Genomic DNA, 14,419 nt, shown 5'->3' with positions numbered 1-14,419 from the left:
GCTCGCTCGAATTCGACGTCTCCCTTCATTTTCCCGATTCCCTTTTTCCCGCGTCGAACGCTGAAAAGGGGAACGAGTGTCAACGTGCAACGTTCCATTTGTGTAGGGTGTCCCAAAAAAATACAGAAACTTCACTAGAAATTGTCCAGATGATTTCCAACCAACTTTGCAAAAAATTTTCGTTTCAACTTCATCACATGTACAATTTTGTTCAAACAGATCGAACGACAATTGATAAGATATATAATATTATATATAATATTTTCCTCGATTCGACGATCTCTTGATATTTCGATATTTGTTTGTTCGAAACTCGATCGCATCTCGTACCCAACACTACCTTTAATTAATCCCATCAATAACTTAACGAAATCGAAACGAAAATTTTATTTTCGAAAGTGGAGGGAGGGGGGGGGAAGGAAATTATTGCTCGAAATCACCTCGATTTCCACCACATTTCCTACACATTTATGGAACACCCTATGCACGACGCGTCACGCCTTCCTCGACCGGGTGTTCCCGTTTGTTTTTACTTTGCTCGGAAAGTAGGAAGTCCTCCCTCCCTCTCCCCTCGTACTATTGGAAAAGTTTCCGCGTTTTCGCAGGCAAAATAGATTCCCCTCTCCCCACCCCACCTGGGAGATTTTCTGTATTGTGTTTGCGGTCAAAGAACCGTACCACGGCCCGGATCAAACCGGAAAATTCTGCGCTCCCTTTGCCCTCTGAGATTCCTCCATATTGTTCGGGAGATTGAATGTTGTTTTCCACGGATCTAACAATCGAGGTCGGATCGAGACGATGCGCGGTTGGAATAGTCTTCTCGCGTGTTTTGTTTCAAAAAAAAAAAAAAAAAAAAAAGAAAAAAGAAGGAAAATTGAAAAGTAGAGAAAAGTGTTCGAAACGAGTGTGAAAATACGTATTCGAACGTACGCATTTTCGTTCGTCGATTAATTTTTTTTGTTAAACATTTTATTAAACATCTTTTTCGTATTTGTAATGTTTGATGATAACGATTCGAGAAATATATCTTTATGTTTTTACTTAAAGATATAAATAAAAAAAGAAAACAGTTAAAAGGTAATTTAATTCTTCGTTGATTGAATTTTCCCTCCTTCGATTTTTAAAATAATATTTAGAAAGAGACGAGGGGGTAAAAAGTTGTATTTTTCTCTTGATAAATATATCGGGGAATATATCAACGAATCGAAATGATTTTGATGTCCGAGAATCTGTGAAACAACCTCCTTTTCATCCTCGACTCGTCTATCAGTTTGAAACTAGCTGATATTCGTTTCCGTTCTCGACAGCTCGAAATTCCCTCGACATTCTGATTTGGCCGGGGCCGTGGTTTCCGCATCATACGCGGGAAATTCGAAACTTGGATCGTAGAAAGTTCCAAGACTTAGTAATGGCCGACTCTGTGTGAGCCATAGTAGAAAATATAGTTAGCAACGAGATTAGCTTCGATTTTCTCTATTCTCGGGAAATTACCATCGATTTTCTTCGTTGCGAACCGAAATTTCCTCGTCTCAAACTTTTCTGTTCTTTTTAGAATTTTTTTTCTTCTTCAAAGTGCATCCAATATCGTCAACAGTTAAGAAAAAAATATCGTTTCCTTCGTTTAAACGAAATTTTTTTTTTTTTTTCTAACTTTTAATCTCAGGGATAAAATATTCCAATCGCTGAATCGTGATACAATTTGTATGGAAAATATTTGTAAAGTATTCACCAGTCCGTTATTTTCGAAATTATTTCGCTAAAATTTCGCGCAATATTCTCTTAAAATATTGCGAATACGATATTTAAATTTCTTACAATCTGTAAAGTAAAATATTTTATCCCACGAAAATTGCACTTTTATCAATTATTGTTGTAGAAAGAAAGAATTAAGAAAATTCCATCTAATATTTGTACGAAAAAATATACGTGGAGAGTGACCTCTGATAATCTCGTATAAAAAGGTTTCGCTGGGACGCCCGGTTACCTCAGCCCGGAAGTCCTCAAGAAAGAGCCATACGGCAAGCCAGTCGACATCTGGGCGTGCGGTGTCATTCTTTACATCCTTCTGGTCGGTTATCCGCCATTCTGGGACGAGGATCAGCATCGATTGTACGCGCAGATCAAGGCCGGATCGTACGACGTAAGAATCAGCTGCCTCTATCGAGTCGATTCCCTAAGAAATCTTCCTTCGATTCGATTGCGATCGACTTTTTATATCGTTCAATTTTTTTTTTTTTCTTTTCGAAAAATTCCTCTCCATTCTCGCTGCGGATTTGAAAGAAAATTTTTCTTCCTGTTGTTTAATTGTACAAATACAATATTATTTCAGAATTAAATTTCAGAATTATAATAAATCGAGTGTGTAATAAATTATTTATGGATCGATCGAAATTATCAATGATTTAACTTAATTCGAATAAAATTATATTAATAAATTAGATAAATAAAATAAATTAATTTCGCATTTCGATCGATCGACTTTTACATCGTTTATCGACGAATCATTCGTTTAATTTATTGGCGCAGTATCCAAGCCCAGAATGGGACACCGTCACGCCGGAAGCCAAGAACCTAATCAATCAGATGCTGACGGTGAACCCAAGCAAAAGGATCACCGCCAGCGAGGCATTGAAGCACCCATGGATCTGCGTAAGTGAAATCAATCTCGTGAAATTATTTATATATCACTTGAAAAACGTCTTCGATGATTAACGTAACAATTTTTCTTCTTCTTATTGTGTTACAGCAACGTGAACGTGTCGCGTCCGTTGTCCACAGACAAGAGACTGTGGATTGCTTGAAGAAATTCAACGCAAGGCGCAAATTAAAAGTAAGTACTAGATTTTCATTCCTCTTTATAAATAGACTCTTTTCAAGTCTTTTTAGATTCGAGAATTAGCATTCTTTTACTCGTACTCATATCATTTTATTCTTTGTCTTAAGATGTTACTGATAATCATATAATAAAATATTAGTTATTGTTAGATTATTAATTTTTACGTAGATAAAATATTTAATTAACATAGGCAAAATATGTCAAATTGTATAAAAAAAGCATGCTAAATTATATCCTTTATATTTTATATTTATATTTTATATCATTATAACAAACCGTTGCATTTATAATTGTAAAGTGACAAATGAAACTTTGATTTTTCATGTAAAAAAACGTGAGAAAAAATTAAAAATTTTATCATCAAAATCCATTTAAAAAAATAGAGGAAAACATGCCATTGAAATCCCTTTTTGTTTTATCCCGATATCTCAATTCGTTGCCGAGATATAAGGATTCAAAGCGGTCATACGTTTACAAAAATAATGAATGAGTCCGCGACCCAGTGACCTACATTTTTTTCCTGGAAATGCGTAGTAAGCAAGAATCGCGTCTGTCGCTCGTCTAGAGTTGGGATAGGTCAGTGAGGCGAGGTGCGAACGAGAGATCCGAATAAGAAACAAGAATAGAAATAGTAAACGATTAAAAATTACGTTTGTCTTTACACGACGATATCTTCGGAACCGGAAGTCGTATCGGGATAAACGAAAAAGCGTTTTAAAGGGGAAGGTTCCCCGCTTCTAACGATCGTTCACTCGTTCACCGGAAGTCGTTATCTTCGGAGTTATAGCGGTTCAAAGTTTTCCTAATTTTAATCGAGTTTAAGGTAAAGGATTAAAAATTACATTTTCTTTACGCGATGATATTTCGGGAACCGGAAGTCGTATCGAGATAAACAAAAAAGCGTTTTAAAGGGGTAGATTCCGCGCTTCTAACGATCGTTCACTCGTCCACCGGAAGTCACTATCTTCGGAGTTATAGCGGTTCAAAGTTTTTCTAATTTTAATCGAGTTTAAGGTAAAGGATTAAAAATTACATTTTCTTTACGCGATGATATTTCGGGAACCGGAAGTCGTATCGAGATAAACAAAAAAGCGTTTTAAAGGGAAAGGTTCTCCGCTTCTAACGATCGTTCACTCGTCCACCGGAAGTCGTTATCTTCGAAATTATAGCGGTTTAAAATTTTCTTAATTTTAATCGGATTTAAGGTAAACGATTTAAAATTATCCTTTTGCTTGTACGATGATATCTTGGAAACTAGAAGTCGTATCGAAATAAATAAAAAGGCATTTTAAAGAGCAAGATTCCGCGCTTTCAACGATCGTTCACTCGTTTACCGGAAGTCACTATCTTCGATGTTACAACCGTTAAAATTTTCCAAATTTTAATAGAGTTTAATCGAGTTCTAGATTACGCGATAAATAACGTTTATTAGAAAGAGAATTGATATAAAAGATTCTTCTTAATTCAAAATAATTTCACCTTTTTTCTTTTCCTTTCGAACAACCTCCAGTTTTTCAAAAAATTAATAAAATCCAATCGAAAACGTTTATATTTATATCGTAATAAAATTTACACTTAAAATTTTCTCTTTTCAAGATATTTGAAAAGAATAAAAATATAAAACAACCGATCAGTTCACATTTCCAATTTCTATCCAGTAGCACGAATAAAACGATAATATTACAGGAGGCTGTGTCCACGAAGGAGCAGTAATTAGAGGGTGGAATACGGTGTCGCGAGTTTCTCGATTAACAACGGAAATTCCGCCGGGCAACGTGTTGTAGCGGAACTCCGGTTAACTAGTTACACGCAAGTTTCGATTCGAGACGTCGAGTGTTAAGGTGCGCCAGCCCGTTAAATGATCTATAGTCGCTATGGGCCTCTGTCAGGATAAACCGATGTTTAGCGTTTAACCATCGGCTCCCATTTATACCTTGTGTAGAACTACGTGGCGAACTGGTCAGAGGAAACTCGAAATTGAGTTCGCTTTGTCTTCCACCTTACGTCACCATTTTCCTCATGATCCTCTTTTGCTACTGTGCGAACAATCGATCCATCTTCCTATCTATCAACAAACACTCGTACGTATTTTTTTCTTGTTTTAAATTTGAATCATAATTATTATTCGTTGTAAAATTACCCAATAACTTCGATATTTAAAAAAAATCATTCCTGATATTCAATCGTTTTACGCTTTTCAAAAGAAAAAAAAAAGATTATTATTTCAAATCTCTACAAAATTTACTAAATCTAGTTTCGCAGATATATAAAAATCGCACAATAAAATCCTTATTTCTGATAATTATTCACCGATAATAATAATAATAATATTTCACACAAAAATTTATTTCACTTTTAAACGGGGAAAAAAAGAAAATCGGAATCGGTTTGGTTTTTATATTTTTTAATCAACATTCGAAAATCTCGTTTCACATCTCGCCCTTTCAAAACACATTCGCGATAACGAAACGCGTGAATTGGAAGTGGCATAGGCCCCTTCTTCGATTGGGAATTGGTGGATTTCCTACTCCCCTACCTAAAGTCTCTTGGTCGACTATCGCGATTCCAACTGTTGCGAGCAGTGCCGCTCGAATTGTCGTTCGAATCGTGTGCGTTCGAATCAAGTGCGATATGGACGTTGCTGGCATCGAATAAAAACGATATAGTTATTCGTTGAGTGGATCGTTGTGTGTACGGTGTCGAATATTAATATCGGTGAAATTTTCTTTCACCTCGATGATCGCGTTTCTGACCTCGTGAAAAGGAGGGAAGAAGTGTTCGAGTGTCGATTAAAACGTGATTTTTTTTCTTTATTTTATCTTATTTATACAGCTTGTAATTTTTTTTTTTCGTTTCATTTTTTCCTTTTTCTTTTTTCTTAATGTATATAAATAAGATAATGGTAATAATTGGCGTTTAGCAATTTAGTTGATCGAGGGAGGGTCATTATTTTGTTATCTTTGTCATTAAATATTTTGTACCGTAGATGGATTTGCTTTTTTACGTTTTCATTATAATTTTATAATTCGTGTTTAATGAATTAATTTTTCATACGTTGAGGAAAATTGGAAGCGAATGAGATAATTCTATTTCATTTTTATTCTTCTTAAATTCTTAATCTCTGTCAAATTATAAATTGTTATTTTACTTGTCTATCGTTACTTTTCACAAATAAAATAATTAAAAAAGAAGAAGAATTAAAGGGAGAATTAATCAATTGTAATTCCAATTGTAGAAATTTAATACATCATTGTTACGCATAATTATATCATGGAAGTGAAAACAAATATTAAAATACGTTGCTTTTTACATTCAAAGTTTACATTTATTAAATTCGCATTCTCAAAGATTCCAAGTCCATGTTAACCAAGAATCAAGCAACCAATTATTAATCCACCAATGTGTGTAAATAAAATCCCCTTGGAACCCTTTTTTTCGTTCGAAAATCTCGATCTTATCCGAAGAACGAACCATTCAATCACGCGATCGTTCCATTAAACCGAAACGCAATTAACGCTCGAATTTAATATTACATTTGGAAACGGACGAAAGTTTTTCGTGCGTTACTTCTTTGGTGATTCGTGACGGTGGTGGTTCAATTAAAGGAACGCGTTTCCCTCGATGGCATTAATAACGATTTCGTGACCGAGAGAGCAATCACGTTTAATGAAATCGTTGGTTGTGCGACTTGGTGATTAGGATATTGGCAATTAGAGGAGGGTTATTGATGCCATTTCGGTTTCTTTGCTTAGGATCGAGTATAATTAAGTAATGGTATAACGAAAGGTGGATCATTAATCGAGCTAATTTAGCTTGAGAATTGGCAGTTAATTCTCTCTTTAATTCTTCTTTTTTAATTATTTTATTTGTTTAATTTAGGGAAGATCTTGTTGTGTAATAACGTTGGAAATAATAATAATTGATTTAGATATTAGATATGGAAATATATTTAGTTCCCTAATTTATTTGGAATTATCTCCAATTCCATTCCAAGAGACGTTATTACCATTATTACCTTTCGTGATCTTTCGTGCAAAATGTAATGGAAATCGTGTATTGAGATTAAAAAATTACTGGAGTTGGAATTTTATCGAAGAGAGAAAGTGTGCCGAGAGTGTCAAATATGAAAGCATTGAAGAATAAATTCGGATTGTGCAGGCAAAAGGAAGCCACCGTTCCATTTGAGGTACCCATATCCTTTTACCAATCATTAATCGTTAATTCCACCTTAAAATTTAAAAAGAAAAAATTGAAACGAACATCAATAGGACGTGACAAAAATCTAAAGTTCCTTGCAAGAAAATTTCAAAAATTGTTAAATAACCGATCGAATGTTTTTAATTTTCAAAAATTTTCGAAACAGGATCTTCAAACTTAAAACATTGAAGAAATAGGAGAAGGGAACGGGGGATAGGAAAAGCCAAGTTCTTGGCTCGAACAAGGATTATTAAACGACGAGTTGTTCAATCTCCACGAGTTTGTTCAATCGTCACGAGAACTGTCGAAGCTGGAACATAGTAATTCCATTCTATCTTCCCTCCCTCCCATTTTTCATCGCTGAAAAAGAAACACTCGAACTTGTAACCAATCCTCTGTCAGACTTTTCTCCTTTCCTCACTTTTTCTTTTTGCTTAGTTGTTAATGTAATTCACACACGTAGACGCGTGTAGACTCTTCTAGAGATCAAAATAAACATAAAACTTTGTCTCGAGCTTATCTATTATACACGATCGAGGTTTATAACGACGCACTTTCCTTTGATAAATAAACCTCAACCGATATTTTTGTTTTAGATCCTCGAAAGGTATATAATCTCTTGTTTTCCTTTGACGACGAAGAAGGGAATTGCTTTTAGAAGATTTTCACGCGTTAATTACGAGAGATCGATTTTTAATTCTAACCACGGCGAAATTATTACTCGGATTATGGCGATGCAATCAAAGAGAAGAGTATTTTTCACGAGTAAGAGTAATTCTCTTTCTGGATGGATTTCTCGATGAAAGGAAGAGATAATGGAGAAAATTTTTCCGTCTCCAAAAAATATTAATGCGAATGTTTCACGATTTTTTTTTTTTTTTGATAAGTTTACGGATTTCGTGGAATTTGAATTTTTTTTTTTAACAGGAGTAAATATGTTGCTCTAATTTAACATATTAGATTATCCATCGTTTCGAGAGAAATTGTTATTTCGAAATACCGATACGCAATACAGGCAGAAATGAAATTGGGAAAAATTTGAAATTCGTGGTTTTATTTGGATTTTCGAAGAATCGTCAGAATTCATGGATCGACAACATTTCGAGAAGAGTTAAATACGCTTCTGTAATTTAAATGTCACATTTGCTTTTCACTTTAACCGAAATAATTGGTTTACATAAAAGTTAATGTAATTCTGTATACGTTATATTCACGGTTTCACGAATATTTTACAATTAATATCTTTTGTATCTCGCATCGAGGGAGAAATGTTAATTTAAACGAATGTATATACTTATTTCATGAAAAAAAAAAAAAAAAAAGAATCACAGAATACATTTATATACGTATATACGTAGAGGAAAATAAAGCGTGAGTATAATTACATGGAAAATTTAATAGTTTCATACTTTAACATTTACGAATCTCGAATATTTCGTGAAGAACAATCTAGAATAAATACAATTTTCAATCAAAGATACAACGAATTGCAACAATTGGAAGCTTAGTTTATTCATTTAATCATAAAATATAACGAGAAATCATAAAGGATAACGAGAAGAAATTTATTTTTTTTCAGAAATGAATTTGTTTCTAATTTTTTTTTTTTTCTTTTTTTTCTTACGCAGAAAATTAATACTTGAAACGATCAATGCGAGTTTCGAGGATTATTTTCAACATAATATTTTCCATGTATATTATAATCCATTGAAATTAATCTTGAAGAAACGTAGTTTCGTTTCAACAACTACTCCTTATATACTTTTTGCTCGAAATGTACTCGGACAAAAGAAATAAAAAAAAAAGAAAAAGAATTCAACGCACATACGATATCACATCGCAACAGCGCTCCATCGAGTTAATCCGTGGAAATTGTTCCAATTAAACGAATTGGAATTGATTCTCGTTTATCACACGCGCGGTCCGTAGCCTTACGATTTGTAAAGAAACGGTGCTGTGCATGAATATTTAATAGGGAAGATGGAGGAGGAGGAGGAGGAGGAAAGAGGGGGAGCCTCCATTACCAGAACCGTATTTTGATAATCGAAATTTAAATACACGCCGCGTGCGTGTCACGAAAATAGAAACGTGCCTTTAATCGAAATCGATTGTTCTGCGGGCAAATATTTGTCGTAAATATTTTCTGGATGCTCGACCGATAACGTCGGACGCGATGTATCGACTCTTATTAGCGATGTTTGCTTTACCTCATTCGTATTTGCCGCCAATTCTACGCGTATCCGTTTTCGAGGAGGAATTCGTCCCTTCGTTGTAATTTTAATCTAATTTTGTTATTTCGTCGTTTGATTCGCAGGAATGAACGTATATTTAATTTTCATTGTGGAGAGACTTCGCGTTGATGCTCGCGTAAGATTTTCGAAGGATCGAATTTGTATGAATCTGCGAAATGGATTTATTTCTTTTTCCTGCAAGAGGAAGAACTTGTGTAAGAGAAAATCATATTTCTTCATTGTTATTCGAATATGTGTGGCGAGGAGTATAGTCGAAGGTCATTTGCAATATCGTTCAAGGTCAATTGTTACGCATACGTGGATATCAATTCCTCAAAAAAAAAAAAAAAAAAAAAAAAAGAAAGAAAGAAAAATTCAAAGAGAGAGAATATAATATCGAAATATTCATCGTTAAAAAAGTACATTCCACGGAATGGAAGGAATCTTTTTTTATATCAAGTTCTCATCTTTATTATATTATATCCTGAGGATCTTCTTTGAAAGAGTAAATTCTAAATTCAAACGAACGCAAAACAAAGAAAGTGGAAAGATATATTTTACGCATTTTTTTTTTTTTTTTTTTACAAGTAATTTAAATTTGCGTTAAACGAAGCGATACAAGAACGATATTACGAAATGTAGATTTAAAAAAGACTTAAACGCGAACGAGCGCGAATTCTTATACGCAATATATGTAAAGAGAGAGAATAAATAAGCAACCTCATTTGCTCATAAATAAAAATAAGAAATCGGAAGGATGATCTCTAATCGATTTCCCCTCTCTACTACTATCCGCACGAGTCGTCGAGTAATCACGTAGGTAGCGATTAAAAGAAGAAAAAAAAAAAAAAAGAAAAGAAACCAATATTCCATCTTCAATTTTCCCAATATATAAATTGAAATTATCGAGGTATATATCGAGTTGGAGAACGTGCATAATGAAAGATGCCCATCTGGCGGAACTCGAGTAATAATAATAATAATAATAATAATAATAATGAATAATATAATACAAACCGTGTAATATTATCCGCCTCTTTTATCTTTTAATGCCACGAAGGACACGATCTCGATGCAATATCGCGCGACACGAGGCGTTTAATTTATAGATAAAAGACGAATCTTGGAGGGAGGGAGGATTATAAACGGTCAATTGTTAATTCCACCTTTGGAATATTCATCTTTGTAGAATAGAAGGTGGAATTGTCGTCGCGCGGGCAGATCGAGAGAGTCTAAAGTTCGGTCGACGTAATAACGTGCAATAGCGACGACCGGAAGTGCCATCAGCCACGTACAAAGAAGCCGAGTTGAACGAGGCTTCGGTTTCGTTTGTATGTGTGCGTATGTGCCCGTCTCGCGCGCGTGTACAACACGTGTGAATCGTTCGAGAGATTGACGAAACGTTCGTGATTCGCAATATTCGAAAATCTTTCAACGCCGAGCTTTGAAGTTTCTCTTTTGATATTGGACGATATTCGAATCGAGAGACAGGGTTAGTGATATAGAGTCTTACGTAAGTAAGTAAATTTTCGTCGAATTTCACGCGTAGTATAGAAACGCTCGTTATTTTAATTCGATTCAATCTGAGGACGAGTATCTACGATTCAAAGTAGCGTGTCTGAAAATGTTTCTCGAATGGTATCTGAATGATAGATACTCTTCTGAAATTCTTGGTTAGGTATTATTTAAAGATAAGGAAACATTTTCATCGTATATTACGTTGAATTATAAAAGTAAAGACGTGATAGATAAAATTATTATTATTTTTCGGTGTGTACTATTATCAAAGATGATGATGGTGATTAAACGAAGGCATTTGAAATTTTTAGCCTTCCTTAAGAATTCAATTATTCCAATTGTTCGAAATATAAATTTTACACATTATTCGTGATAACACGATTGGATCGTGATGGAGTTGGTAATAATAAATTATTGCGCGAGAATGAAATTAATAGTATTTGGTGATTTCTTCTTCCTTGCTTTTTCTCGGAAATTTGCGTAATTAGAAAAAGTGAAATTTATCGTCGATTATCAGCTGAGATAAGCGGTAAGGATTGGGTTACGAGTACTTGTGCGTATTCCTACTTGGATTTCGTTCGTTCTCTCGTGTTTCTCAATTCTGAAGCATCGAAAATGCTTACAGCGCGTTATTTTAGAAGTGTTTCGCTGATTCGGTCATGTTTTAACGTATCATCTTGATAAAGTTTCTCAAGAAAAACGCGAAATTAAAGGATATATATATATATTGTATTATTATCTCTAATTCCAAATCTATTATTCAGAACCAAGTACACGATAATAAATAAAGAAGAAACAAAGGGATTAGAATTGATTAATAAATGAAGCAATGAAATTTCGAAACAAATTTTGAACAAAGTTCATTCTCGGGCGATTAACTTTTCGTCCAATATGTCTGGGTTCCCTTGGCCGCCCGAGAGTTTAAACAGAGTCGTTATTTCTTGCTTCCTTCGCTCTCGATTAAGATGCAACATAGAATAATCCGTGGCCTGTACTCTTTTCTTGTCCGCAGGGCGCTATTCTGACGACGATGTTGGCGACGAGGAACTTTTCCAGTAAGTATGATGCACAGGGTAAGTACCTCCGGCCCTCTTCAGCGCTTCATGGACCACGACAGACAGTACTTTTATATCTCCCATTAAATTTTTACGCCCAACCCCCTCCCCCTTGTGTCTCTCTCTCTCTTTCTCTCTCTCTCTCTCTTCTCTCTGACACACCCTCTGTCTCTTTTTAACCACCACGTCTCCCTCGATTTTATATCTCTTTCTCTCTCTTTCTTTCTCTTTCTATGACTTTCTACGACTTTCTACGTAATTCTGTCTTTTTCTCTACTTTATATATATATATGTATCTTTCTCCAGAATTCATAACCCATAAAAAAAAGAATACCCACCTCGACTCTTCATCCCATGTTTTCTTGTTAATAAATTCTCCTTCTTCTCTTGTATATATATATATATATATATATGTATACATATATATATATATATATATATATATATGTATTTACATAAAGGATCTGTTCATCAGCCCTTTCGTTTTTTTCAAGAGGTGCTTCACGACGTGGCCAACCGCGTACTTTTATTTCGCTTATTAAGAGACCCACTATCTACCTTCAACAACTCGAGTCACAACGCAATCCCCTATCCCTCTTTGTCTTCGAGGGACGGAAACGCGAGTGTTTACGAGGCGTGGTTGACAATGGCGGGGTTTAACCAAGGGACCGAGGTGTTACGCACTGATTTTCTCGTGGAACTCGAGTTTTCGTGGACGAAAAGAAGAAAAAAAAAAAAAAAAAAGAAAAGGGTAAAGGGTGAAGGATACTTAACGAAGTTGGGGACAAAAAAATGGTCGAAAAGTGGGCTCTATTTCTAAAAGGGCTCTATTTCTATTTCTCTTTTTGCCTGGAAGGGAAATAACTGTTGTGCTTTATTCTCTGTATGTTTTTTCTTTTTTTTTTTTTCTTTCTTTCTTTTAAGTTTCTTACGATGAAAATACGACGAAATTAGATGGAAAAAAGAAAGAGGAATTTTAAATTCGTTAATAAGATCAGTGTACAACGCCTCGTACAATTCCTCTTCGTATTTTGTTTTAAGAAGTATTTATTTCAATTAATGGTATTCATTGATAAATTGATTAATCGGTCAAGATGGCGAGACGAAATTCTGAAAATGATCCACGAGGTGAAGCACCAGATATCATTCCTGCTCGTGCACCAAACGAATTAGAGAGCCATTAAATTTCGTTTATCCTTGTAAAAAATCAGGAGACAAACCGAGCAGCGAGGTGAAATTTATTCTTTTCTTGATTCGTATCCTCATCGACGTCCATAAAATTTGATGATGCCATCTTCTTTCAAAAAAAAAAAAAAAAAAAAAAAAAAATCCTCACGATTTCAATCAAATCTCTTTCTCTATATATATTGTCGCTCATTCGACAAATTTCATCCTCGCTTGCTCCGATTTAATTAATTAACAATCATGATATATTCTCATTTCACACGTCGTGAACTATACTCATAGTCGATGCACTTGGCTCGCACCTCATATCCTGCAAGGACTGTGCTGCGTTATCCAGAAATTGCATCGTGTTAATGTCTCTCTTAGAATGACGATCGTATCCATTTCCCACCCTCCCCCCTCCCCCCTTTTTAATACAATTGAAAAGAGGACGACAATATCAGCATTGGAAAGTTCTGGGTAACGCGAATCGTCGTCACAGTGGACTCAAGCAGTTTTCTCCTCATCAAAGATCATCAGATTCATGCTTCGAAAATTCGCATTATTATTCCCCCCCCCCCCCCCCCAAAGTAAAAAAAGTTGGATTGGCGGAGTGTCAAAGTGTCTCTTTGGACAATCGTGGAAAGGAATAGTAGAAGTAGAATATCGTGCAATGATATGTAAAACGAGATGTAGAAAAAAAAAAAAAGTGGATCAGCGAGGAATCGTCGATCATATTCATTCATTTTCATCAGTTTGTTTCTTACGTTTTTTTTTTCTCTCTCTCTCTCTCTATCTCTGTATCTCTCTTTCTCTCTCTTTCTTATGAATCGTTTCATTTATGAATCGATATATATTGGATTTTAGGACGAGGAAAAATTAATTTCTTTACTCTTTTTAATCCACGATTTATAATTTGCATTTTATCGTTGAATTGTTAAGTTGATTAATGCAATTTTAATTTGTATTTCTATGCGCAATGTACAATTGGGAATACAAACTAAAACGAAGAGTCTCTGTGAAATTAAATTTTTAATTCGAATTTTTAGTAAGAATCCGGGAAAAATTTTATTTATTTATTTATTTATTTTTTTTAAATGTTCTCTTCTATGAATTTTTTTGCTTATAGCAATATTGGTGTGTCGTATTTAAAAAAAATTTTTAATTCGACCGATCTTCCTTCGCGAAATTCGTTGGATATGAAAACACAATACAGAGGAGGGAGCTATAATATCCGTTTACCGTGTATATCGTGTAACCGTATCGTGTAACAACTGTTTAGGTCCACTGACGAATAACGCCTACGAATGATTATTGTGCGTTTAGTATTGCTGATCACTCTGTAGCGCCTCTATTCTATCAACGAGAAATCGGCGAAATGCGAGAAACACGCAACACCCGTGCCCCACTTTTTTTCC

The 14,419-nt window shown here is 34.7% G+C and overlaps 1 protein-coding gene across 29 annotated transcripts in view; it reads left to right on the top strand.

The window, feature by feature from the left end:
* LOC122712573 (calcium/calmodulin-dependent protein kinase type II alpha chain) overlaps positions 1-14,419 on the top strand; it is a 138,468-nt gene that overhangs the window by 74,934 nt on the left and 49,115 nt on the right. For 19 of the 29 annotated variants that reach the window (XM_043932309.1, XM_043932311.1, XM_043932308.1 and 16 more), the window contains exons 7-10: positions 1,962-2,140; positions 2,527-2,649; positions 2,747-2,830; positions 11,795-11,855. In XM_043932309.1, coding sequence (XP_043788244.1) covers positions 1,962-2,140; positions 2,527-2,649; positions 2,747-2,830; positions 11,795-11,855 — 447 coding nt within the window. The remainder of the gene's footprint in view (positions 1-1,961; positions 2,141-2,526; positions 2,650-2,746; positions 2,831-11,794; positions 11,856-14,419) is intronic. The other 10 variants (XM_043932310.1, XM_043932325.1, XM_043932316.1 and 7 more) reach the window with 1 other exon arrangement.

Source organism: Apis laboriosa, unplaced genomic scaffold (assembly GCF_014066325.1).
Source record: "Apis laboriosa isolate Shangri-la unplaced genomic scaffold, ASM1406632v1 scaffold202_cov151, whole genome shotgun sequence".
Lineage (NCBI taxonomy): Eukaryota > Metazoa > Arthropoda > Insecta > Hymenoptera > Apidae > Apis > Apis laboriosa.
Note: the sequence above shows the minus strand (reverse complement) of the source record. Positions and strands in the feature narration are given on the sequence as shown.